The sequence below is a fragment of the Cebidichthys violaceus genome, unplaced genomic scaffold (assembly GCF_023349555.1).
Source record: "Cebidichthys violaceus isolate CVI_PGR_0920_01 unplaced genomic scaffold, fCebVio1.0.p SCAF_16, whole genome shotgun sequence".
Taxonomy (NCBI): Eukaryota; Metazoa; Chordata; class Actinopteri; order Perciformes; family Stichaeidae; genus Cebidichthys; species Cebidichthys violaceus.
In genome coordinates, this window is record NW_027176329.1 from 12,495,882 (window position 1) to 12,523,739 (window position 27,858).

A 27,858-nucleotide genomic window follows, 5' to 3' on the forward strand; every position below is an offset into this window, starting at 1 on the left:
TGGAAATCCTTTAAAGTGTGCAGAGATGGAGAGTGATGACAGACGGCAGATATATGGCGAGACAGTGAGATGCAGCAAGCGGAGAGAGACTGAAAGTGCACTTATGGAGAGTCTCGGGACAGACGGGTGTTTAAACTGTCAAAAAAAAAATGGAAACACTCTGCCAGCCAACCACAGACGGTGAGAGAAGTTGTCCATTCGGTCACTCAGAGTTTAATCTCTGCTCAGTGGAAAGTTCTGATTTCGTCAGACTGAACCCCGGGCTTTATCTAAGTACCCTCTCAGTGGATAGATAGGATGGGAAAAGGAGAGAGGCTGCAGGAGGAGGATTTGCAGACAATGACTCTTTGCCACAGGGGCAAAGTGGTTGAATGAAGCCGGGAAAGACAAAGCCAGTAATAAGCTGGACATATGAGACACGGAGAGAGAGGTTTAAGACCATGCAGGAAAAAAAAAAAGACTGGCGCTCTGCTCCCAGGAGTGTCCCAGAGGATTGAGCAGGCTTTTGCTGCTTCATTTCCTTCATTCACATCCCCCCCCACCACCACCACGCATGTTCCAAGCACATGCAGCCTTCACAGCTCTTTTTCTCTGGAGGAACACAACCTCTTACCTACAAAAGCTCCACCGTCTCACACTCGCAGGTCCCCATCCTGTCCTCCGTTTGTTTACTTTACTCCCCCCATAATGCAGGGATTAATTTCTCAAAGCCGATTTGAGCTGCGGCACGCTTCGGCAACGAGCGGAGAGCAGAACTTTTGTGCTGAGGGGAAGTTTCCCCTTCACACTAGCTTAGAGGTGGACTGCTCTCCCCTTTATGCCGCTCGCTTTAATCTTCACACGGAGCAGAGGGAGCGAGGGATAGAGGGAGGACAAGAAGGGGAGAGGGCTCTCAACACACAGCTGGGAATCACTAATGTTTTTACAGAGGTGTCGTCTGCTTTCCCACGTGCCTCTTTGAATCCTTCTGCTTCTTCCTGTTCCCTCTCTGGCATTTCTTCCTCTTACATTTCTGGACTCTCATTTGTTCTTTGCCTTTCCAACTTAAAAGGTTTCTTTTGTTATGAGGTTGTGTCTTATAGTGATAATGTAGATCAGAGTGGCGGGTTTGTGTAAAAAGCCGTGTAATGCCCAGGGCATTATGTACACAGTGTATCAGGGATTTACTAGTTTTACAATTACCGGTTCCTAGAACCAAAGGTGACATCTTTAAAAAATGATTGTAGTAGTATTCAAAAAAATGTTGATTCATGGTTAATATTTAATTTACAACAATACAATATAGTTTTACTTTGACTGTATATGTCATTATATGCAAGTATTAAACAAGAGCTTAAACAAAACATCAGAAAAAGGGAATAATCAATCCACTCCAAAATATGGGATGGATATATAAACAATAGATGATGATTATAATCCACTCCAAGGTACTGGAGTAATATTTACTCTGGGAAATATGTTTTGTTGTGTTGATGCCAGGACAGGGCTCCATCTCTTAGTGGAGATGGATTTTTAGAGCCTTAATATGTATGTAATTCTCTCCATCTGACAAAGGGCCCGTACTTTTTGAATCCATGCATTGTATGCGGAAGGGTCTGGGTTCAGCTATCTAATAGTTGTGCGCTTCAAGGTTGCTAGAAGTAATATATTTAAAAAGGTTTTTCTTGGCCCTCCTGCTCAGGCCTTTAGGTGTGGAGTTTGACTCTAAAAGGAAATCTACCACTTACCAGTTATTTGAAGGCCATCTTGAGTGTGGTCTTGATTTTGAAAAAAAGATGGCTTTAACGTACAACTATCTGTATTTTGCATTTTGTAACACGATTTGCTTTAATCTCTCGGAAGAATCCCTGCCTGTCTTTCTGTCCCAGTCTCATTTACAGTGAATAAACAGGTTAATCTGATTGAAGATTTACACTCAAACTGTGAGAAGCCTGATAAAATGCCAACTAAAACAAACCCCCGTCGCCACTGAGAAGAGTTACTGTGGGTTATGTTGTTTGCATACTAAGATGTCACACTTAAATTTATTATATTATACCACAAGAGTAGGATGCGGAGAGCAGTTTATTAGGCACGCTATTCAGTTCATTTGGCATGTGTGCAGCTGCAAGATGGCTCATGACCCCAAGCAGGCAGGAGTCAAGTGTCAAGGCTATTAAGATATGATTTATATTATGTAGATAAGAGCCGATGGCTTTATTCAAGACTAGGTTTTACATTTTATTTCCCAAATAGAATGGTGGTTTGCAGCATTGCACTTACTACATGTTTTAATTCATATCCATGTTTTATTTGTTCTAAATAAATATATAAACGTTCTTTAGAGCCACACAGTTTCATTCTCATACACATAATCTTGATGAGCCTGACATGTAAGCTTTTTTTGTTTGTTTTCTCGTCACATTATATCTTGAAAGCATGCAAGAAATTCACGATAAGCTTCCGATAATGAATTATTAAATCCGGTGTTACTGCAGCAGGAGTTCAACTGCTGCTTAGCTGGGGTCTGCTAAGCACCATCTGAAATAGGTGATGTTTGCTTGCGTGGGAGCTTTAGAAAGCTGTAGCCACTGATGGCTCAGAGATGAAACTCATTAAGTCTCAAGCTCCAATCCTCAACTCCAATAAGAATTTAATATAAAAAGTATGGATTGCTGCTGCAACTGTATGAGATAAATAAAAATATCTCATTCGCAAATGCATTCCCATGGACTGTCATCAAACTTGAAGTACATTTGCACACACATGATATGCACATACGCACCTTATTGCGCACACACACACTGACCTGTGCGAGCAAGCGCCGAGGCACATACCGGCACACTCACGTCTACACACCCACACCGTTGCCCACATCAAACCCACGCTAAGTTAATTTGCATTTACAATAATTTCCCATACGCACAGTGCTAGTCTGAAGGTGGGCGTTTTGTAATAAATCCTGAGTAATATAACCTCAGTCCCAGAGAGAGAAACTTCACATGAAGAGAGAAAAAAACCACAAGCCTCCAAAGTAGGCTAGGAGCGAAAACCAGAAGTTCAATTCTGTTGTAAGAGGATACAGTGCATTAACCTTGTACAAGTAGATAAGTAGTACAAGACACCCAGGTAGCCTGAAGGTTAGAGGACTGAGTGAGCTCTAAAGGCCGTCGGTTAATTTCTTTGCACCAGAGGTGAAGAAGGATTGACAGACAATTGGGAGTTTGTTTTCAATCACATTCACTTATGTGAAAATTTAGCTGCTCAATGCATCTACCCTGTTCCCTTTGGCAAGACACTGAAACCCAGAATCTACTGTGAATGTTTTTAAGGAAGGCACAAATCTCAGTCTCATAAAAGTCACAGTATAGCATGTCAAAAAAAGTCATAGAGTATGTAGAATTAAAGTCATAGTATAGTCAAAAAATGTAAAAGTCATAGCAAATTGAAAAAAGTCAGTAATAGGATAGCATGTTGAAAAAGCCCCAAACAACTCTTGTTTGGGAGAAAATAGTCCTAGTTGAAAAACGTAAAGAAAAGTAAAAAATATAATATGTCAAAAAAAAGTCAAAAAGGTATAGTATGTCGAAAAAAGTAAATAACTAAGTCATGGTATAGTACCTTGAAAGAATTTTCAAAAGTCGTAGCATGGCAAATTTTTTTTTGAAAAAAATTATAGAATTGCATGTTGAAAAAAGTCAGTATAGTATTTTGAAAAGGTCATGTAAAAATGTCATAGAATAGTACATTGAAAAAACAAAGAAAAATCATAGTATAGTATGGTGAAAAACAGTCTCGTAACCACCCAGGGATTGTATGTGCACTGTTCCATGTATTTATATATAATGCTGCTGTTGTGTTGTGTTGTGTTGTTGATCTCCCTCTCTGGTGTGTGATGTGCTGCAGGCGAGGTTGGCTGATGGGCTGAGTGGATGATTGTTCGTGTGTGGGTGTGTCGGTTGTTCCCCGGAGCCGATTGGTTCCAGCCTCCAGGCTTGAGGTTCAAGAGGCAGGCTTCCCTCAGCCCCTGCAGGACTCTCTTATCTTCCCTTCCAGCAAAAATGCCAGTCAGCATGTTCTCTGTGAAGTCTTAATATTCTGTCATAAATAGCCCAGGTTTGGTAGGTTTGGTTAGCATTTTGGTTAACCCCCTTTTCTCCTTTTAGGAGTTAGGTTAGCAACTTGTATTTTGTTTCATTATTTGAGTAGATCAGCATTAAGTTTGTTTTGCTGTTGAATCACTTTGAAGCTGCAAGTTTTAAATATACTAATAAACGCCTTCATATTCCTGGTTGCTGGTGGTTCTTAGAAACGGGACAGAGGAGATTCTAACTTTTCATGTTGAGCCAGCTTTAACCCTAAGCCGGGTCGTAACAAATAGTATGTAGAAAAATGAAAGTAAAAAAAACAACAATATAGTATGTCGAAAATGTAAAAAAAAAAGTCATACTATGTAGAAAAAAAATCTTAAAAAAAGATCAGTATAGCACGTTGAAAAAAATCTGAAAATAAGTCATGGTATAGCATGTCTTGAAAAAAGTCATAAAAAGTCAGCATAGCATGTCCTAAAAATTCATAAATTAGCATGTCCAGGCATAAAAAAGTCAAGTACAGAAGTCACAGTATAGTATGTCGAAAACAGTCATCAAAAAGTCTTAGGCCCAATCCCAAAGTCCCCCCTAAAGCCTCAAACTCTGAACCCTCAAGGACTTACTGACGTCACCTGGTAAGTGGTTGAGTGTGAGAGACTGTGAGGGCTTGAAATGGTGTAAATATGAATGGGACAGCGCTTTGCTGCAACATATCACGTTACCATGAAAAGGACAAAAAAAATAAGATTATTTTATACTTTGTACTCCCTGATATGAGCGTCTTCCAGGCTCTTTCCTCACAAGATGAGGTCATTTCATATAATCTATTTACTCGTTTTTGTCAAAACGGCTTCAATAACAAAATCTAATATTTGATGAATAAATAATAAATATCCTCTGATTTCATGTTTTTTTTGTTCCATCTTTAACCCTTAATGTTCCTGAGTAAATTTAATAAGACGGGCTGAACACACGTGAGCCGTTTTCTTTGTTTACCTTCTTTTTACATCTACATGCATCCACTAGTTACCCTGTGTTTAACGTCACATTGCAGTGAATTGTGGGTAATTCCCTTAGGCATCTAATGCTGACTTACGGAAAGGGTTCATAAAGGGCTCAAAATGTCTGCAGAGAGCCCTCAAACACTCAAAGATTTGACAGTGGGACAGCCCTAAACCTTCACGGACTTTGTGGGAGTACGCCTCAAAGTGAAGAGATTGGGATTGGGCCATTGTACAGCTTGTGTATATATATGTGGAAAAAAATTCATAATATATTATGTTGAAAAAAGTCATAGTATAGCATGTCGAAAAAAGTCATACAAAAATCATAGTATATTATGTCGAAAAAAGTCATAGTATATTATGTCGAAAAAAGTCATAGTATATTATATCGAAAAAAGTCATAGTATATTATGTCGAAAAAAGTCATAAAAAAGTCATAGTATAGTATGTCGAAAAAAGTCATAAAAAAGTCATAGTATAGTATGTCGAAAAGTCATAAAAAAGTCATAGTATAGTATGTCAAAAAGTCATAAAATATTATGTCAAGAAAAGTCATACAAAAAATATAGTATATTATGTCGAAAAAAAGTCATAAAGTCATAGTATATTATGTTGAAAAAAGTCCTAAAAAGTCATAGTATATTATGTCGAAAAAAGTCCTAAAAAGTCATAGTATATTATGTCGAAAAAAGTCATAAAAAAGTCATAGTATATTATGTCGAAAAAAGTCATAAAAAAGTCATAGTATAGTATGTCGAAAAGTCATAAAATATTATGTCAAAAAAAGTCATACAAAAAATATAGTATATTATGTCGAAAAAAGTCATAAAGTCATAGTATATTATGTTGAAAAAAGTCCTAAAAAGTCATACTATATTATGTCGAAAAAGTCATAAAAAAGTCATACAAAAATCATAGTATATTATGTCAAAAAAGTCATACAAAAAATATAGTATATTATGTCGAAAAAAGTCATAAAGTCATAGTATATTATGTTGAAAAAAGTCCTAAAAAGTCATAGTATATTATGTTGAAAAAAGTCATAAAAAAGTCATAGTATATTATGTTGAAAAAAGTCCTAAAAAGTCATAGTATATTATGTCGAAAAAAGTCCTAAAAAGTCATAGTATATTATGTCGAAAAAAGTCATAGTATATTATGTCGAAAAAAGTCATAAAAAAGTCATAGTATAGTATGTCGAAAAGTCATAAAATATTATGTCAAAAAAAGTCATACAAAAAATATAGTATATTATGTCGAAAAAAGTCATAAAGTCATAGTATATTATGTTGAAAAAAGTCCTAAAAAGTCATACTATATTATGTCGAAAAAAGTCATAAAAAAGTCATACAAAAATCATAGTATATTATGTCAAAAAAGTCATACAAAAATCATAGTATATTATGTAGAAAAAAGTCATACAAAAATCATAGTATATTATGTCGAAAAAAGTCATAAAGTCATAGTATAGCATGTCGAAAAAAGTCATAAAAAAGTCATAGTATATTATGTCGAAAAAAGTCATAAAAAAGTCATACAAAAATCATAGTATATTATGTCGAAACAAGTCATAAAAAATCATAGTATATTATGTCGAAAAAAGTCATAAAGTCATAGTATATTATGTCGAAAAAAGTCATAAAAAAGTCATAGTATAGTATGTCGAAAAGTCATAAAATATTATGTCAAAAAAAGTCATACAAAAAATATAGTATATTATGTCGAAAAAAGTCATAAAGTCATAGTATATTATGTTGAAAAAAGTCCTAAAAAGTCATAGTATATTATGTTGAAAAAAGTCATAAAAAAGTCATAGTATATTATGTTGAAAAAAGTCCTAAAAAGTCATAGTATATTATATCGAAAAAAGTCATAAAAAAGTCATAGTATATTATATCGAAAAAAGTCATAGTATATTATGTTGAAAAAAGTCCTAAAAAGTCATAGTATATTATGTCGAAAAAAGTCCTAAAAAGTCATAGTATATTATGTCGAAAAAAGTCATAAAAAAGTCATAGTATATTATGTCGAAAAAAGTCATAAAAAAGTCATAGTATAGTATGTCGAAAAGTCATAAAATATTATGTCAAAAAAAGTCATACAAAAAATATAGTATATTATGTCGAAAAAAGTCATAAAGTCATAGTATATTATGTTGAAAAAAGTCCTAAAAAGTCATACTATATTATGTCGAAAAAAGTCATAAAAAAGTCATACAAAAATCATAGTATATTATGTCAAAAAAGTCATACAAAAATCATAGTATATTATGTCGAAACAAGTCATAAAAAATCATAGTATATTATGTCGAAAAAAGTCATAAAGTCATAGTATATTATGTCGAAAAAAGTCATACAAAAATCATAGTATATTATGTCGAAAAAAGTCATAGTATATTATGTCGAAAAAAGTCATAAAAAAGTCATTGTATATCATGTCTAAAAAAGTCATAGTATATTATGTCGAAAAAAGTCATAAAAAAGTCATTGTATATCATGTCTAAAAAAGTCATAGTATAGTATGTCGAAAAGTCATAAAAAAGTCATAGTATAGTATGTCGAAAAGTCATAAAAAAGTCATAGTATAGTATGTCGAAAAGTCATAAAAAAGTCATAGTATAGTATGTCGAAAAGTCATAAAATATTATGTCAAAAAAAGTCATACAAAAAATATAGGATATTATGTCGAAAAAAGTCATAAAGTCATAGTATATTATGTTGAAAAAAGTCCTAAAAAGTCATAGTATATTATGTCGAAAAAAGTCATAAAAAGTCATAGTATAGCATAGCATGTCGAAAAGTCATAAAAAGTCATAGTATATTATGTCGAAAAAAGTCATAGTCATAGTATAGCATGTCGAAAAAAGTCATAAAAAGTCATAGTATAGCATGTTGAAAAAAGTCATAGTATATTATGTCGAAAAAAGTCATAAAAAAGTCATACAAAAATCATAGTATATTATGTCGAAACAAGTCATAAAAAATCATAGTATATTATGTCGAAAAAAGTCATAAAGTCATAGTATATTATGTCGAAAAAAGTCATACAAAAATCATAGTATATTATGTCGAAAAAAGTCATAGTATATTATGTCGAAAAAAGTCATAAAAAAGTCATTGTATATCATGTCTAAAAAAGTCATAGTATATTATGTCGAAAAAAGTCATAAAAAAGTCATAGTATATTATGTCGAAAAAAGTCATAAAAAAGTCATAGTATATTATATCGAAAAGTCATAAAAAAGTCATAGTATAGTATGTCGAAAAGTCAAAAAAAAGTCATAGTATAGTATGTCGAAAAGTCATAAAAAAGTCATAGTATAGTATGTCGAAAAGTCATAAAAAAGTCATAGTATAGTATGTCGAAAAGTCATAAAATATTATGTCAAAAAAAGTCATACAAAAAATATAGGATATTATGTCGAAAAAAGTCATAAAGTCATAGTATATTATGTTGAAAAAAGTCCTAAAAAGTCATAGTATATTATGTCGAAAAAAGTCATAAAAAGTCATAGTATATTATGTTGAAAAAAGTCATAAAAAGTCATAGTATAGTATGTCGAAAAAAGTCATAGTATATTATGTCGAAACAAGTCATAAAGTCATAGTATATTATGTCGAAAAAAGTCATAAAAAAGTCATAGCATATTATGTTGAAAAAAGTCATACAAAAATCATAGTATATTATGTCGAAACAAGTCATAAAACATCATAGTATATTATGTCGAAAAAAGTCATAAAGTCATAGTATAGCATGTCGAAAAAAGTCATAAAAAAGTCATAGTATAGTATGTCGAAAAGTCATAAAATATTATGTCAAAAAAAGTCATACAAAAAATATAGTATATTATGTCGAAAAAAGTCATAAAGTCATAGTATATTATGTTGAAAAAAGTCCTAAAAAGTCATACTATATTATGTCGAAAAAAGTCATAAAAAAGTCATACAAAAATCATAGTATATTATGTCAAAAAAGTCATACAAAAAATATAGTATATTATGTCGAAAAAAGTCATAAAGTCATAGTATATTATGTTGAAAAAAGTCCTAAAAAGTCATAGTATATTATGTTGAAAAAAGTCATAAAAAAGTCATAGTATATTATGTTGAAAAAAGTCCTAAAAAGTCATAGTATATTATGTCGAAAAAAGTCCTAAAAAGTCATAGTATATTATGTCGAAAAAAGTCATAAAAAAGTCATAGTATATTATGTCGAAAAAAGTCATAAAAAAGTCATAGTATAGTATGTCGAAAAGTCATAAAATATTATGTCAAAAAAAGTCATACAAAAAATATAGTATATTATGTCGAAAAAAGTCATAAAGTCATAGTATATTATGTTGAAAAAAGTCCTAAAAAGTCATACTATATTATGTCGAAAAAAGTCATAAAAAAGTCATACAAAAATCATAGTATATTATGTCAAAAAAGTCATACAAAAATCATAGTATATTATGTAGAAAAAAGTCATACAAAAATCATAGTATATTATGTCGAAAAAAGTCATAAAGTCATAGTATAGCATGTCGAAAAAAGTCATAAAAAAGTCATAGTATATTATGTCGAAAAAAGTCATAAAAAAGTCATACAAAAATCATAGTATATTATGTCGAAACAAGTCATAAAAAATCATAGTATATTATGTCGAAAAAAGTCATAAAGTCATAGTATATTATGTCGAAAAAAGTCATAAAAAAGTCATAGTATAGTATGTCGAAAAGTCATAAAATATTATGTCAAAAAAAGTCATACAAAAAATATAGTATATTATGTCGAAAAAAGTCATAAAGTCATAGTATATTATGTTGAAAAAAGTCCTAAAAAGTCATAGTATATTATGTTGAAAAAAGTCATAAAAAAGTCATAGTATATTATGTTGAAAAAAGTCATAAAAAGTCATAGTATATTATATCGAAAAAAGTCATAAAAAAGTCATAGTATATTATATCGAAAAAAGTCATAGTATATTATGTTGAAAAAAGTCCTAAAAAGTCATAGTATATTATGTCGAAAAAAGTCCTAAAAAGTCATAGTATATTATGTCGAAAAAAGTCATAAAAAAGTCATAGTATATTATGTCGAAAAAAGTCATAAAAAAGTCATAGTATAGTATGTCGAAAAGTCATAAAATATTATGTCAAAAAAAGTCATACAAAAAATATAGTATATTATGTCGAAAAAAGTCATAAAGTCATAGTATATTATGTTGAAAAAAGTCCTAAAAAGTCATACTATATTATGTCGAAAAAAGTCATAAAAAAGTCATAGTATATTATGTCAAAAAAGTCATACAAAAATCATAGTATATTATGTCGAAACAAGTCATAAAAAATCATAGTATATTATGTCGAAAAAAGTCATAAAGTCATAGTATATTATGTCGAAAAAAGTCATACAAAAATCATAGTATATTATGTCGAAAAAAGTCATAGTATATTATGTCGAAAAAAGTCATAAAAAAGTCATTGTATATCATGTCTAAAAAAGTCATAGTATATTATGTCGAAAAAAGTCATAAAAAAGTCATAGTATATTATATCGAAAAAAGTCATAAAAAAGTCATAGTATATTATATCGAAAAAAGTCATAGTATATTATGTCGAAAAAAGTCATAAAAAAGTCATAGTATAGTATGTCGAAAAGTCAAAAAAAAGTCATAGTATAGTATGTCGAAAAGTCATAAAAAAGTCATAGTATAGTATGTCGAAAAGTCATAAAAAAGTCATAGTATAGTATGTCGAAAAGTCATAAAATATTATGTCAAAAAAAGTCATACAAAAAATATAGGATATTATGTCGAAAAAAGTCATAAAGTCATAGTATATTATGTTGAAAAAAGTCCTAAAAAGTCATAGTATATTATGTCGAAAAAAGTCATAAAAAGTCATAGTATAGCATAGCATGTCGAAAAGTCATAAAAAGTCATAGTATATTATGTCGAAAAAAGTCATAGTCATAGTATAGCATGTCGAAAAAAGTCATAAAAAGTCATAGTATAGCATGTTGAAAAAAGTCATAGTATATTATGTCGAAAAAAGTCATAAAAAAGTCATACAAAAATCATAGTATATTATGTCGAAACAAGTCATAAAAAATCATAGTATATTATGTCGAAAAAAGTCATAAAGTCATAGTATATTATGTCGAAAAAAGTCATACAAAAATCATAGTATATTATGTCGAAAAAAGTCATAGTATATTATGTCGAAAAAAGTCATAAAAAAGTCATTGTATATCATGTCTAAAAAAGTCATAGTATATTATGTCGAAAAAAGTCATAAAAAAGTCATAGTATATTATGTCGAAAAAAGTCATAAAAAAGTCATAGTATAGTATGTCGAAAAGTCAAAAAAAAGTCATAGTATAGTATGTCGAAAAGTCATAAAAAAGTCATAGTATAGTATGTCGAAAAGTCATAAAAAAGTCATAGTATAGTATGTCGAAAAGTCATAAAATATTATGTCAAAAAAAGTCATACAAAAAATATAGGATATTATGTCGAAAAAAGTCATAAAGTCATAGTATATTATGTTGAAAAAAGTCCTAAAAAGTCATAGTATATTATGTCGAAAAAAGTCATAAAAAGTCATAGTATATTATGTTGAAAAAAGTCATAAAAAGTCATAGTATAGTATGTCGAAAAAAGTCATAGTATATTATGTCGAAACAAGTCATAAAGTCATAGTATATTATGTCGAAAAAAGTCATAAAAAAGTCATAGCATATTATGTTGAAAAAAGTCATACAAAAATCATAGTATATTATGTCGAAACAAGTCATAAAACATCATAGTATATTATGTCGAAAAAAGTCATAAAGTCATAGTATAGCATGTCGAAAAAAGTCATAAAAAAGTCATAGTATAGTATGTCGAAAAGTCATAAAATATTATGTCAAAAAAAGTCATACAAAAAATATAGTATATTATGTCGAAAAAAGTCCTAAAAAGTCATAGTATAGCATAGCATGTCGAAAAGTCATAAAAAGTCATAGTATATTATGTCGAAAAAAGTCATAGTATATTATGTCGAAAAAAGTCATAGTCATAGTATATTATGTTGAAAAAAGTCATAAAAAGTCATAGTATATTATGTTGAAAAAAGTCATAAAAAGTCATAGTATAGTATGTCGAAAAAAGTCATAGTATATTATGTCGAAACAAGTCATAAAGTCATAGTATATTATGTCGAAAAAAGTCATAAAAAAGTCATAGCATATTATGTTGAAAAAAGTCATACAAAAATCATAGTATATTATGTCGAAACAAGTCATAAAACATCATAGTATATTATGTCGAAAAAAGTCATAAAGTCATAGTATAGCATGTCGAAAAAAGTCATAAAAAAGTCATAGTATAGTATGTCGAAAAGTCATAAAATATTATGTCAAAAAAAGTCATACAAAAAATATAGTATATTATGTCGAAAAAAGTCCTAAAAAGTCATAGTATAGCATAGCATGTCGAAAAGTCATAAAAAGTCATAGTATATTATGTCGAAAAAAGTCATAGTATATTATGTCGAAAAAAGTCATAGTCATAGTATATTATGTTGAAAAAAGTCATAAAAAGTCATAGTATATTATGTTGAAAAAAGTCATAAAAAAGTCATAGTATATTATGTCAAAAAAGTCATAGTATAGCATGTCGAAAAAAGTCATAAAAGTCATAGTATATTATGTCAAAAAAGTCATAAAATCATAGTATATTATGTCGAAAAAAGTCATAAAAAAGTCATACAAAAATCATAGTATATTATGTCAAAAAAGTCATACAAAAAATATAGTATATTATGTCGAAAAAAGTCATAAAGTCATAGTATATTATGTTGAAAAAAGTCCTAAAAAGTCATAGTATATTATGTTGAAAAAAGTCATAAAAAAGTCATAGTATATTATGTTGAAAAAAGTCCTAAAAAGTCATAGTATATTATGTTGAAAAAAGTCCTAAAAAGTCATAGTATATTATGTCGAAAAAAGTCATAAAAAAGTCATAGTATATTATGTCGAAAAAAGTCATAAAAAAGTCATAGTATAGTATGTCGAAAAGTCATAAAATATTATGTCAAAAAAAGTCATACAAAAAATATAGTATATTATGTCGAAAAAAGTCATAAAGTCATAGTATATTATGTTGAAAAAAGTCCTAAAAAGTCATACTATATTATGTCGAAAAAAGTCATAAAAAAGTCATACAAAAATCATAGTATATTATGTCAAAAAAGTCATACAAAAATCATAGTATATTATGTAGAAAAAAGTCATACAAAAATCATAGTATATTATGTCGAAAAAAGTCATAAAGTCAAAGTATAGCATGTCGAAAAAAGTCATAAAAAAGTCATAGTATATTATGTCGAAAAAAGTCATAAAAAAGTCATACAAAAATCATAGTATATTATGTCGAAACAAGTCATAAAAAATCATAGTATATTATGTCGAAAAAAGTCATAAAGTCATAGTATATTATGTCGAAAAAAGTCATAAAAAAGTCATAGTATAGTATGTCGAAAAGTCATAAAATATTATGTCAAAAAAAGTCATACAAAAAATATAGTATATTATGTCGAAAAAAGTCATAAAGTCATAGTATATTATGTTGAAAAAAGTCCTAAAAAGTCATAGTATATTATGTTGAAAAAAGTCCTAAAAAGTCATAGTATATTATGTTGAAAAAAGTCATAAAAAAGTCATAGTATATTATGTTGAAAAAAGTCCTAAAAAGTCATAGTATATTATATCGAAAAAAGTCATAAAAAAGTCATAGTATATTATATCGAAAAAAGTCATAGTATATTATGTTGAAAAAAGTCCTAAAAAGTCATAGTATATTATGTCGAAAAAAGTCCTAAAAAGTCATAGTATATTATGTCGAAAAAAGTCATAAAAAAGTCATAGTATATTATGTCGAAAAAAGTCATAAAAAAGTCATAGTATAGTATGTCGAAAAGTCATAAAATATTATGTCAAAAAAAGTCATACAAAAAATATAGTATATTATGTCGAAAAAAGTCATAAAGTCATAGTATATTATGTTGAAAAAAGTCCTAAAAAGTCATACTATATTATGTCGAAAAAAGTCATAAAAAAGTCATACAAAAATCATAGTATATTATGTCAAAAAAGTCATACAAAAATCATAGTATATTATGTCGAAACAAGTCATAAAAAATCATAGTATATTATGTCGAAAAAAGTCATAAAGTCATAGTATATTATGTCGAAAAAAGTCATACAAAAATCATAGTATATTATGTCGAAAAAAGTCATAGTATATTATGTCGAAAAAAGTCATAAAAAAGTCATTGTATATCATGTCTAAAAAAGTCATAGTATATTATGTCGAAAAAAGTCATAAAAAAGTCATAGTATATTATATCGAAAAAAGTCATAAAAAAGTCATAGTATATTATATCGAAAAAAGTCATAGTATATTATGTCGAAAAAAGTCATAAAAAAGTCATAGTATAGTATGTCGAAAAGTCAAAAAAAAGTCATAGTATAGTATGTCGAAAAGTCATAAAAAAGTCATAGTATAGTATGTCGAAAAGTCATAAAAAAGTCATAGTATAGTATGTCGAAAAGTCATAAAATATTATGTCAAAAAAAGTCATACAAAAAATATAGGATATTATGTCGAAAAAAGTCATAAAGTCATAGTATATTATGTTGAAAAAAGTCCTAAAAAGTCATAGTATATTATGTCGAAAAAAGTCATAAAAAGTCATAGTATAGCATAGCATGTCGAAAAGTCATAAAAAGTCATAGTATATTATGTCGAAAAAAGTCATAGTCATAGTATAGCATGTCGAAAAAAGTCATAAAAAGTCATAGTATAGCATGTTGAAAAAAGTCATAGTATATTATGTCGAAAAAAGTCATAAAAAAGTCATACAAAAATCATAGTATATTATGTCGAAACAAGTCATAAAAAATCATAGTATATTATGTCGAAAAAAGTCATAAAGTCATAGTATATTATGTCGAAAAAAGTCATACAAAAATCATAGTATATTATGTCGAAAAAAGTCATAAAAAAGTCATTGTATATCATGTCTAAAAAAGTCATAGTATATTATGTCGAAAAAAGTCATAAAAAAGTCATAGTATATTATATCGAAAAAAGTCATAAAAAAGTCATAGTATATTATATCGAAAAAAGTCATAGTATATTATGTCGAAAAAAGTCATAAAAAAGTCATAGTATAGTATGTCGAAAAGTCAAAAAAAAGTCATAGTATAGTATGTCGAAAAGTCATAAAAAAGTCATAGTATAGTATGTCGAAAAGTCATAAAAAAGTCATAGTATAGTATGTCGAAAAGTCATAAAATATTATGTCAAAAAAAGTCATACAAAAAATATAGGATATTATGTCGAAAAAAGTCATAAAGTCATAGTATATTATGTTGAAAAAAGTCCTAAAAAGTCATAGTATATTATGTCGAAAAAAGTCATAAAAAGTCATAGTATAGCATAGCATGTCGAAAAGTCATAAAAAGTCATAGTATATTATGTCGAAAAAAGTCATAGTCATAGTATAGCATGTCGAAAAAAGTCATAAAAAGTCATAGTATAGCATGTTGAAAAAAGTCATAGTATATTATGTCGAAAAAAGTCATAAAAAAGTCATACAAAAATCATAGTATATTATGTCGAAACAAGTCATAAAAAATCATAGTATATTATGTCGAAAAAAGTCATAAAGTCATAGTATATTATGTCGAAAAAAGTCATACAAAAATCATAGTATATTATGTCGAAAAAAGTCATAGTATATTATGTCGAAAAAAGTCATAAAAAAGTCATTGTATATCATGTCTAAAAAAGTCATAGTATATTATGTCGAAAAAAGTCATAAAAAAGTCATAGTATATTATGTCGAAAAAAGTCATAAAAAAGTCATAGTATAGTATGTCGAAAAGTCAAAAAAAAGTCATAGTATAGTATGTCGAAAAGTCATAAAAAAGTCATAGTATAGTATGTCGAAAAGTCATAAAAAAGTCATAGTATAGTATGTCGAAAAGTCATAAAATATTATGTCAAAAAAAGTCATACAAAAAATATAGGATATTATGTCGAAAAAAGTCATAAAGTCATAGTATATTATGTTGAAAAAAGTCCTAAAAAGTCATAGTATATTATGTCGAAAAAAGTCATAAAAAGTCATAGTATATTATGTTGAAAAAAGTCATAAAAAGTCATAGTATAGTATGTCGAAAAAAGTCATAGTATATTATGTCGAAACAAGTCATAAAGTCATAGTATATTATGTCGAAAAAAGTCATAAAAAAGTCATAGCATATTATGTTGAAAAAAGTCATACAAAAATCATAGTATATTATGTCGAAACAAGTCATAAAACATCATAGTATATTATGTCGAAAAAAGTCATAAAGTCATAGTATAGCATGTCGAAAAAAGTCATAAAAAAGTCATAGTATAGTATGTCGAAAAGTCATAAAATATTATGTCAAAAAAAGTCATACAAAAAATATAGTATATTATGTCGAAAAAAGTCATAAAGTCATAGTATATTATGTTGAAAAAAGTCCTAAAAAGTCATACTATATTATGTCGAAAAAAGTCATAAAAAAGTCATACAAAAATCATAGTATATTATGTCAAAAAAGTCATACAAAAAATATAGTATATTATGTCGAAAAAAGTCATAAAGTCATAGTATATTATGTTGAAAAAAGTCCTAAAAAGTCATAGTATATTATGTTGAAAAAAGTCATAAAAAAGTCATAGTATATTATGTTGAAAAAAGTCCTAAAAAGTCATAGTATATTATGTCGAAAAAAGTCCTAAAAAGTCATAGTATATTATGTCGAAAAAAGTCATAAAAAAGTCATAGTATATTATGTCGAAAAAAGTCATAAAAAAGTCATAGTATAGTATGTCGAAAAGTCATAAAATATTATGTCAAAAAAAGTCATACAAAAAATATAGTATATTATGTCGAAAAAAGTCATAAAGTCATAGTATATTATGTTGAAAAAAGTCCTAAAAAGTCATACTATATTATGTCGAAAAAAGTCATAAAAAAGTCATACAAAAATCATAGTATATTATGTCAAAAAAGTCATACAAAAATCATAGTATATTATGTAGAAAAAAGTCATACAAAAATCATAGTATATTATGTCGAAAAAAGTCATAAAGTCATAGTATAGCATGTCGAAAAAAGTCATAAAAAAGTCATAGTATATTATGTCGAAAAAAGTCATAAAAAAGTCATACAAAAATCATAGTATATTATGTCGAAACAAGTCATAAAAAATCATAGTATATTATGTCGAAAAAAGTCATAAAGTCATAGTATATTATGTCGAAAAAAGTCATAAAAAAGTCATAGTATAGTATGTCGAAAAGTCATAAAATATTATGTCAAAAAAAGTCATACAAAAAATATAGTATATTATGTCGAAAAAAGTCATAAAGTCATAGTATATTATGTTGAAAAAAGTCCTAAAAAGTCATAGTATATTATGTTGAAAAAAGTCATAAAAAAGTCATAGTATATTATGTTGAAAAAAGTCCTAAAAAGTCATAGTATATTATATCGAAAAAAGTCATAAAAAAGTCATAGTATATTATATCGAAAAAAGTCATAGTATATTATGTTGAAAAAAGTCCTAAAAAGTCATAGTATATTATGTCGAAAAAAGTCCTAAAAAGTCATAGTATATTATGTCGAAAAAAGTCATAAAAAAGTCATAGTATATTATGTCGAAAAAAGTCATAAAAAAGTCATAGTATAGTATGTCGAAAAGTCATAAAATATTATGTCAAAAAAAGTCATACAAAAAATATAGTATATTATGTCGAAAAAAGTCATAAAGTCATAGTATATTATGTTGAAAAAAGTCCTAAAAAGTCATACTATATTATGTCGAAAAAAGTCATAAAAAAGTCATACAAAAATCATAGTATATTATGTCAAAAAAGTCATACAAAAATCATAGTATATTATGTCGAAACAAGTCATAAAAAATCATAGTATATTATGTCGAAAAAAGTCATAAAGTCATAGTATATTATGTCGAAAAAAGTCATACAAAAATCATAGTATATTATGTCGAAAAAAGTCATAGTATATTATGTCGAAAAAAGTCATAAAAAAGTCATTGTATATCATGTCTAAAAAAGTCATAGTATATTATGTCGAAAAAAGTCATAAAAAAGTCATAGTATATTATATCGAAAAAAGTCATAAAAAAGTCATAGTATATTATATCGAAAAAAGTCATAGTATATTATGTCGAAAAAAGTCATAAAAAAGTCATAGTATAGTATGTCGAAAAGTCAAAAAAAAGTCATAGTATAGTATGTCGAAAAGTCATAAAAAAGTCATAGTATAGTATGTCGAAAAGTCATAAAAAAGTCATAGTATAGTATGTCGAAAAGTCATAAAATATTATGTCAAAAAAAGTCATACAAAAAATATAGGATATTATGTCGAAAAAAGTCATAAAGTCATAGTATATTATGTTGAAAAAAGTCCTAAAAAGTCATAGTATATTATGTCGAAAAAAGTCATAAAAAGTCATAGTATAGCATAGCATGTCGAAAAGTCATAAAAAGTCATAGTATATTATGTCGAAAAAAGTCATAGTCATAGTATAGCATGTCGAAAAAAGTCATAAAAAGTCATAGTATAGCATGTTGAAAAAAGTCATAGTATATTATGTCGAAAAAAGTCATAAAAAAGTCATACAAAAATCATAGTATATTATGTCGAAACAAGTCATAAAAAATCATAGTATATTATGTCGAAAAAAGTCATAAAGTCATAGTATATTATGTCGAAAAAAGTCATACAAAAATCATAGTATATTATGTCGAAAAAAGTCATAGTATATTATGTCGAAAAAAGTCATAAAAAAGTCATAGTATAGTATGTCGAAAAGTCAAAAAAAAGTCATAGTATAGTATGTCGAAAAGTCATAAAAAAGTCATAGTATAGTATGTCGAAAAGTCATAAAAAAGTCATAGTATAGTATGTCGAAAAGTCATAAAATATTATGTCAAAAAAAGTCATACAAAAAATATAGGATATTATGTCGAAAAAAGTCATAAAGTCATAGTATATTATGTTGAAAAAAGTCCTAAAAAGTCATAGTATATTATGTCGAAAAAAGTCATAAAAAGTCATAGTATATTATGTTGAAAAAAGTCATAAAAAGTCATAGTATAGTATGTCGAAAAAAGTCATAGTATATTATGTCGAAACAAGTCATAAAGTCATAGTATATTATGTCGAAAAAAGTCATAAAAAAGTCATAGCATATTATGTTGAAAAAAGTCATACAAAAATCATAGTATATTATGTCGAAACAAGTCATAAAACATCATAGTATATTATGTCGAAAAAAGTCATAAAGTCATAGTATAGCATGTCGAAAAAAGTCATAAAAAAGTCATAGTATAGTATGTCGAAAAGTCATAAAATATTATGTCAAAAAAAGTCATACAAAAAATATAGTATATTATGTCGAAAAAAGTCCTAAAAAGTCATAGTATAGCATAGCATGTCGAAAAGTCATAAAAAGTCATAGTATATTATGTCGAAAAAAGTCATAGTATATTATGTCGAAAAAAGTCAGTCATAGTATATTATGTTGAAAAAAGTCATAAAAAGTCATAGTATATTATGTTGAAAAAAGTCATAAAAAAGTCATAGTATATTATGTCAAAAAAGTCATAGTATAGCATGTCGAAAAAAGTCATAAAAAGTCATAGTATATTATGTCAAAAAAGTCATAAAATCATAGTATATTATGTCGAAAAAAGTCATAAAAAAGTCATACAAAAATCATAGTATATTATGTCAAAAAAGTCATACAAAAAATATAGTATATTATGTCGAAAAAAGTCATAAAGTCATAGTATATTATGTTGAAAAAAGTCCTAAAAAGTCATAGTATATTATGTTGAAAAAAGTCATAAAAAAGTCATAGTATATTATGTTGAAAAAAGTCCTAAAAAGTCATAGTATATTATGTTGAAAAAAGTCCTAAAAAGTCATAGTATATTATGTCGAAAAAAGTCATAAAAAAGTCATAGTATATTATGTCGAAAAAAGTCATAAAAAAGTCATAGTATAGTATGTCGAAAAGTCATAAAATATTATGTCAAAAAAAGTCATACAAAAAATATAGTATATTATGTCGAAAAAAGTCATAAAGTCATAGTATATTATGTTGAAAAAAGTCCTAAAAAGTCATACTATATTATGTCGAAAAAAGTCATAAAAAAGTCATACAAAAATCATAGTATATTATGTCAAAAAAGTCATACAAAAATCATAGTATATTATGTAGAAAAAAGTCATACAAAAATCATAGTATATTATGTCGAAAAAAGTCATAAAGTCATAGTATAGCATGTCGAAAAAAGTCATAAAAAAGTCATAGTATATTATGTCGAAAAAAGTCATAAAAAAGTCATACAAAAATCATAGTATATTATGTCGAAACAAGTCATAAAAAATCATAGTATATTATGTCGAAAAAAGTCATAAAGTCATAGTATATTATGTCGAAAAAAGTCATAAAAAAGTCATAGTATAGTATGTCGAAAAGTCATAAAATATTATGTCAAAAAAAGTCATACAAAAAATATAGTATATTATGTCGAAAAAAGTCATAAAGTCATAGTATATTATGTTGAAAAAAGTCCTAAAAAGTCATAGTATATTATGTTGAAAAAAGTCATAAAAAAGTCATAGTTTATTATGTTGAAAAAAGTCCTAAAAAGTCATAGTATATTATATCGAAAAAAGTCATAAAAAAGTCATAGTATATTATATCGAAAAAAGTCATAGTATATTATGTTGAAAAAAGTCCTAAAAAGTCATAGTATATTATGTCGAAAAAAGTCCTAAAAAGTCATAGTATATTATGTCGAAAAAAGTCATAAAAAAGTCATAGTATATTATGTCGAAAAAAGTCATAAAAAAGTCATAGTATAGTATGTCGAAAAGTCATAAAATATTATGTCAAAAAAAGTCATACAAAAAATATAGTATATTATGTCGAAAAAAGTCATAAAGTCATAGTATATTATGTTGAAAAAAGTCCTAAAAAGTCATACTATATTATGTCGAAAAAAGTCATAAAAAAGTCATACAAAAATCATAGTATATTATGTCAAAAAAGTCATACAAAAATCATAGTATATTATGTCGAAACAAGTCATAAAAAATCATAGTATATTATGTCGAAAAAAGTCATAAAGTCATAGTATATTATGTCGAAAAAAGTCATACAAAAATCATAGTATATTATGTCGAAAAAAGTCATAGTATATTATGTCGAAAAAAGTCATAAAAAAGTCATTGTATATCATGTCTAAAAAAGTCATAGTATATTATGTCGAAAAAAGTCATAAAAAAGTCATAGTATATTATATCGAAAAAAGTCATAAAAAAGTCATAGTATATTATATCGAAAAAAGTCATAGTATATTATGTCGAAAAAAGTCATAAAAAAGTCATAGTATAGTATGTCGAAAAGTCAAAAAAAAGTCATAGTATAGTATGTCGAAAAGTCATAAAAAAGTCATAGTATAGTATGTCGAAAAGTCATAAAAAAGTCATAGTATAGTATGTCGAAAAGTCATAAAATATTATGTCAAAAAAAGTCATACAAAAAATATAGGATATTATGTCGAAAAAAGTCATAAAGTCATAGTATATTATGTTGAAAAAAGTCCTAAAAAGTCATAGTATATTATGTCGAAAAAAGTCATAAAAAGTCATAGTATAGCATAGCATGTCGAAAAGTCATAAAAAGTCATAGTATATTATGTCGAAAAAAGTCATAGTCATAGTATAGCATGTCGAAAAAAGTCATAAAAAGTCATAGTATAGCATGTTGAAAAAAGTCATAGTATATTATGTCGAAAAAAGTCATAAAAAAGTCATACAAAAATCATAGTATATTATGTCGAAACAAGTCATAAAAAATCATAGTATATTATGTCGAAAAAAGTCATAAAGTCATAGTATATTATGTCGAAAAAAGTCATACAAAAATCATAGTATATTATGTCGAAAAAAGTCATAGTATATTATGTCGAAAAAAGTCATAAAAAAGTCATTGTATATTATGTCGAAAAAAGTCATAAAAAAGTCATAGTATAGTATGTCGAAAAGTCAAAAAAAAGTCATAGTATAGTATGTCGAAAAGTCATAAAAAAGTCATAGTATAGTATGTCGAAAAGTCATAAAAAAGTCATAGTATAGTATGTCGAAAAGTCATAAAATATTATGTCAAAAAAAGTCATACAAAAAATATAGGATATTATGTCGAAAAAAGTCATAAAGTCATAGTATATTATGTTGAAAAAAGTCCTAAAAAGTCATAGTATATTATGTCGAAAAAAGTCATAAAAAAGTCATAGTATATTATGTCGAAAAAAGTCATAAAAAAGTCATAGTATAGTATGTCGAAAAGTCAAAAAAAAGTCATAGTATAGTATGTCGAAAAGTCATAAAAAAGTCATAGTATAGTATGTCGAAAAGTCATAAAAAAGTCATAGTATAGTATGTCGAAAAGTCATAAAATATTATGTCAAAAAAAGTCATACAAAAAATATAGGATATTATGTCGAAAAAAGTCATAAAGTCATAGTATATTATGTTGAAAAAAGTCCTAAAAAGTCATAGTATATTATGTCGAAAAAAGTCATAAAAAGTCATAGTATATTATGTTGAAAAAAGTCATAAAAAGTCATAGTATAGTATGTCGAAAAAAGTCATAGTATATTATGTCGAAACAAGTCATAAAGTCATAGTATATTATGTCGAAAAAAGTCATAAAAAAGTCATAGCATATTATGTTGAAAAAAGTCATACAAAAATCATAGTATATTATGTCGAAACAAGTCATAAAACATCATAGTATATTATGTCGAAAAAAGTCATAAAGTCATAGTATAGCATGTCGAAAAAAGTCATAAAAAAGTCATAGTATAGTATGTCGAAAAGTCATAAAATATTATGTCAAAAAAAGTCATACAAAAAATATAGTATATTATGTCGAAAAAAGTCCTAAAAAGTCATAGTATAGCATAGCATGTCGAAAAGTCATAAAAAGTCATAGTATATTATGTCGAAAAAAGTCATAGTATATTATGTCGAAAAAAGTCATAGTCATAGTATATTATGTTGAAAAAAGTCATAAAAAGTCATAGTATATTATGTTGAAAAAAGTCATAAAAAGTCATAGTATAGTATGTCGAAAAAAGTCATAGTATATTATGTCGAAACAAGTCATAAAGTCATAGTATATTATGTCGAAAAAAGTCATAAAAAAGTCATAGCATATTATGTTGAAAAAAGTCATACAAAAATCATAGTATATTATGTCGAAACAAGTCATAAAACATCATAGTATATTATGTCGAAAAAAGTCATAAAGTCATAGTATAGCATGTCGAAAAAAGTCATAAAAAAGTCATAGTATAGTATGTCGAAAAGTCATAAAATATTATGTCAAAAAAAGTCATACAAAAAATATAGTATATTATGTCGAAAAAAGTCCTAAAAAGTCATAGTATAGCATAGCATGTCGAAAAGTCATAAAAAGTCATAGTATATTATGTCGAAAAAAGTCATAGTATATTATGTCGAAAAAAGTCATAGTCATAGTATATTATGTTGAAAAAAGTCATAAAAAGTCATAGTATATTATGTTGAAAACAGTCATAAAAAAGTCATAGTATATTATGTCAAAAAAGTCATAGTATAGCATGTCGAAAAAAGTCATAAAAAGTCATAGTATATTATGTCAAAAAAGTCATAAAATCATAGTATATTATGTCGAAAAAAGTCAATATTCTGGCGGAAACTCTGTTCAGTCTTAATCACGCACCGTGTGTATCTGTGAGGTTGAACAAATGATTTCCTTCATTGTGAAACATTTGCAAAGCCATTTTCTAAATATTTTAAATTGTGCATTGTTAACATTCATGGTTAAAAGCAAGCAGTCTTCTTCTTCAGTGCCTTTGTTGGCGCAGTGTTACTTCTGTGGTGCGTTACTGCCACCGACGGGGTGGGTGATCCTTTTTCAGATATGTAGCTATAAGCGTATGTCGGCCAATAAGTAACAGGAAATATCAAGTGCAGATCGAAACCCCAAAATATTTTAGGTAATTTAGAATCGCCGCCATTATATAGATTGTCCACCAGAAGGCACTGACAAGTTTAATTCAAAACATTAAAATATCTCACTCAGTACATATCTTTGAACAAAATTCAGTTATGTATAATTATTGAATTTTCTTTTGTGAACCCTCAAATATCAGCCTCAAAGTTTTTGTATTGGTCGGGTTGTAGTACTTTGAAGTTTTACACTTCCTAAAATAGAAGACGAGGACAAACAACATTTGCCTGTATTGGAGATTTTTTAATAACACGTTTCAATATTGCAACAGCCATCAGATTTTCTTTTAACAGGTAAAAATCATCAAAAAACTAACAAAAAGAAGATTTTTTTTTTCCCAGTTTTATATTCCAAACACCAGAGTTTCTTGGCTATGGCCCTAAATTCAAACAAATAAAACCTTTACACAGTGAGCATATATTATATTCAACACATTGTTCTTCAAACAAATTATAAAAATAGATTTCGCATTTTCAAATACATATTTACAGTATTAAACATATATCATAATGGTCACAGTAACAGAGAGGGGGGTAGAGATGTGAACGTTTCATTCATCGTGGTGACGAGGTCCAGTTTGTGATGTGTCTTTGTAGTCTAGTGTGTGTGTGTGTGTGTGTGTGTGTGTGTGTGTGTGTGTGTGTGTGTGTGTGTGTCAAAGAGACCATCAGAGTGTTTCTTCAGATGTTAACATGTGCATGATAACATCTATAAGGACATATGAGTTTACTAATTTAACAAAATGGTTACAGCGAGGGGAGAACAAGGAGAACGAACAAAAACTCATTTTGCACCAAAGATAAACCAGTAACAATATTCCAGTCAAAAATGTATGTACCTTGTTTTGTGAAAATGTATGATAGTCAAATAATGCCCCGATAAACGTCCTCTAAGTCTCCAGTATAGAATTGGTCAGAACAAGGCTTGGGGGGGGGGGGGGGGTCAGATCACTGTACAGAGAGAATCTGGGGGAATTGGTGCAACCATATAGTATGATAGCATGATATTCACAGCAACATAAAATTAAACATGATAATCCAACAGCTACAAAGAGGGGAAAAAAAGTCCATTAGACATTTCTTAATACTGTGTCCTTACTGCAACACACACACACACACACACACACACACACACACACACACACACACACACACACACACACACACACACACACACACACACACACACACACACACACACACACACACACACACACACACACAGTAGTGTATACAGCAAATCCAATGATTATGGACCTAAACTTAACTGTACCAACTCCAGTGTTCAAGAATACACAGATACTGTGTGCTGACAGTAAAAACCCTCCAGTGTTCCTCTCACTTCCTGTGTACAAACAACTAATTTGTTCACATATAAACTCAGTCATATAAAAATCAACTAAACAGAAACAAAACAAGAGGCCATAACTCCTTTGCTTGACTTTTTTTTTTTTTTTCTTCCAAATACTACAAGTTAAATAAACCTCTTTTCTGCAGAGGTGTGTGTTACAGTCTGTAAACATAAATAAATATCTGAAACAGGCCATCTTCCAGAGGTGGCCCGTGCTCAATGCAGAGTATTAAACATGGTAGTGAGAGAGGCTTTGGAGAGGAGGATTGTGTTACCGAGATGACATTCAGCAGGCTAAAGGGAACGGTAGATGTTTTAAATGCAAACAGAAATAACCGTATATAAAGGAAATAAGAAGATACTATGATGGAGTGTAGTGAAACAGACAACATACCACAATTAATGACGATCAAACACACGTCCAACCTTTACAATTGTATCCTGCAGCTTTTGTTTAACCATCAGTAACCCCAAAGACGAAATAAAAACACAGGTTGGCGTTCCTGAAAGTACAGTATATCATCACCCATAACCTACAGTAGCTTTGTCCATCACGCCAGCACACTTTATACACTGACTACAGGACTGTACTGGATGCTAGCCCCGTTTCATTGAGTCTCTTTTGAGGCCTCATCCAACTCTCATCACCTCACTCTTACCGGACCTTCGCCATGGGACAGTACAGTCTTCTTAAGCTACCGCAGCCATGTTTAAACTTGTTTCAAACATGTCTCTTTACCATCCGATAGGAGATCAGCTCTGACGTACAATGACATGATTCTGTATCCGCTTAGTAAATCAGTTCCTGCTTGAATCAGCTGTGCCAGTTCTATAAGAGGAGAGTGCTTTGATCCAGGACCAGTACAATCGCTCCTGGCATTGGCGACTTGAAGTTTTTAGTGAATCAATGCCGTGATAAAGGGAAATTCCATCCAAAATGTCAACGTTTCTTTGAGCACCAGTCCATAACTGGCCTGTTCGCAGCGCACTACATCCGTGCCCGCCTCCTGCTCAGAGGTCCGCTTCAGGCAGAGCTGCTCCTGCTTGAGACAATATTTCACAAGTCTTTACGCACTGATCCAGAGCCAGTGAGGTGGAGCCGACACAGTTATTGAAATGCAGATAGAAGTCACAAAAAGAAAAAGTCAGGTGACGTCACTCCTCTGCTATCCCTCAAACGCGACAGTAACGCTGCTCGTCTCTGAGGGGATTCATAGAAAAAAAGGAAGAAAGGAATCAAGGAAGGCATGAGGAAGCGTGGGAAGGAGGAGTAAATAGAGTGCAGTTGAGCTGGAAGATCTGCTCATCTTTCCTTCAGTTTGGAATAGGTCTCTCTCTCGCTCTCTCTCTCGCTCTCTCTCTCCCCCCCCGTCATCCGTCTGTGCACACGAGTGGGTCTGCAGCAGCAGTGGCAGAGTAGGCATGTCGACTGCTTGTTAGACCTGCACACCACGGCCGTGCATTTGGATCACCTGGGCTCTGAGGGTCTGGATGGCAGCCAGTATCAACTTCTGGTGCTCAAGGGAAGTGATGCCAAGACTCAATACATCTCTGTGGAGCAAAAAAGAAAGGAAGATAAATGTATTGGACTGCATGTCATTGGCTTGTAAAACAGCCAACACGGGAATACAATTGGTAGTGTTGCAGTCAAGACTAAGACAGGGCAAGACCGAGTAAAGACCAAGACCACACAGTGTCTCATAATGCGTGACACATTTTCAATAAAACGTGGAACACTCCAACCATAAGCACTCCTCAAATGGATCTGAAACAACAACATTTATACAAAAACACCCACAGAAAACAAATTCCTCTTCATTCACCCTTCTGTTGACATATATACTGTATATGTATGTGTATCATGAAAAGGTGTCTTGATAAAAAAATTAAAAAGCATTGTGGAAGGGAATTTTAATTTGTTTTCTATGGACAATAGTGATATCCTCTGTTGCCCCCATAACCTCACCCAACAGTGATGTCATAGTGCACTGACACAACCAGGAGTACACTTCTACATGACTGCAGCAAGGTGGCAAGTTAAAGCTGTTGGTGATGCGCAAAAAAGTTTTCCAGCTGTTTTAAGTTGGTCCTCAAAAATGTAAATGACAAATAAATGTGTTTTTTTTTGCATGTGAAAAAAAAACAGGACTGACAGCATGTATTTGCTGTATGGAGTTTCCATATTTAAAAAATAGTTTTGGCTGTGCTAGCTCCTTATTCCCTATTTGCACAGGACTAGTATTACCTGAGGCCCAGCAGTCATTT

The 27,858-nt window shown here is 28.8% G+C and overlaps 1 protein-coding gene across 4 annotated transcripts in view; it reads right to left on the minus strand.

Annotated features, from left to right (window-relative positions):
* Window positions 1-24,484: 24,484 nt before the first annotated feature.
* The window catches only part of LOC137872838 (ephrin type-A receptor 7-like), a 148,958-nt gene continuing 145,584 nt past the window's right edge, over window positions 24,485-27,858 (minus strand). For all 4 annotated transcript variants that reach the window (XM_068711306.1, XM_068711304.1, XM_068711303.1 and 1 more), the window contains one exon: window positions 24,485-27,144. In XM_068711306.1, coding sequence (XP_068567407.1) covers window positions 27,030-27,144 — 115 coding nt within the window. In that variant the 3' untranslated portion in view covers window positions 24,485-27,029. The remainder of the gene's footprint in view (window positions 27,145-27,858) is intronic.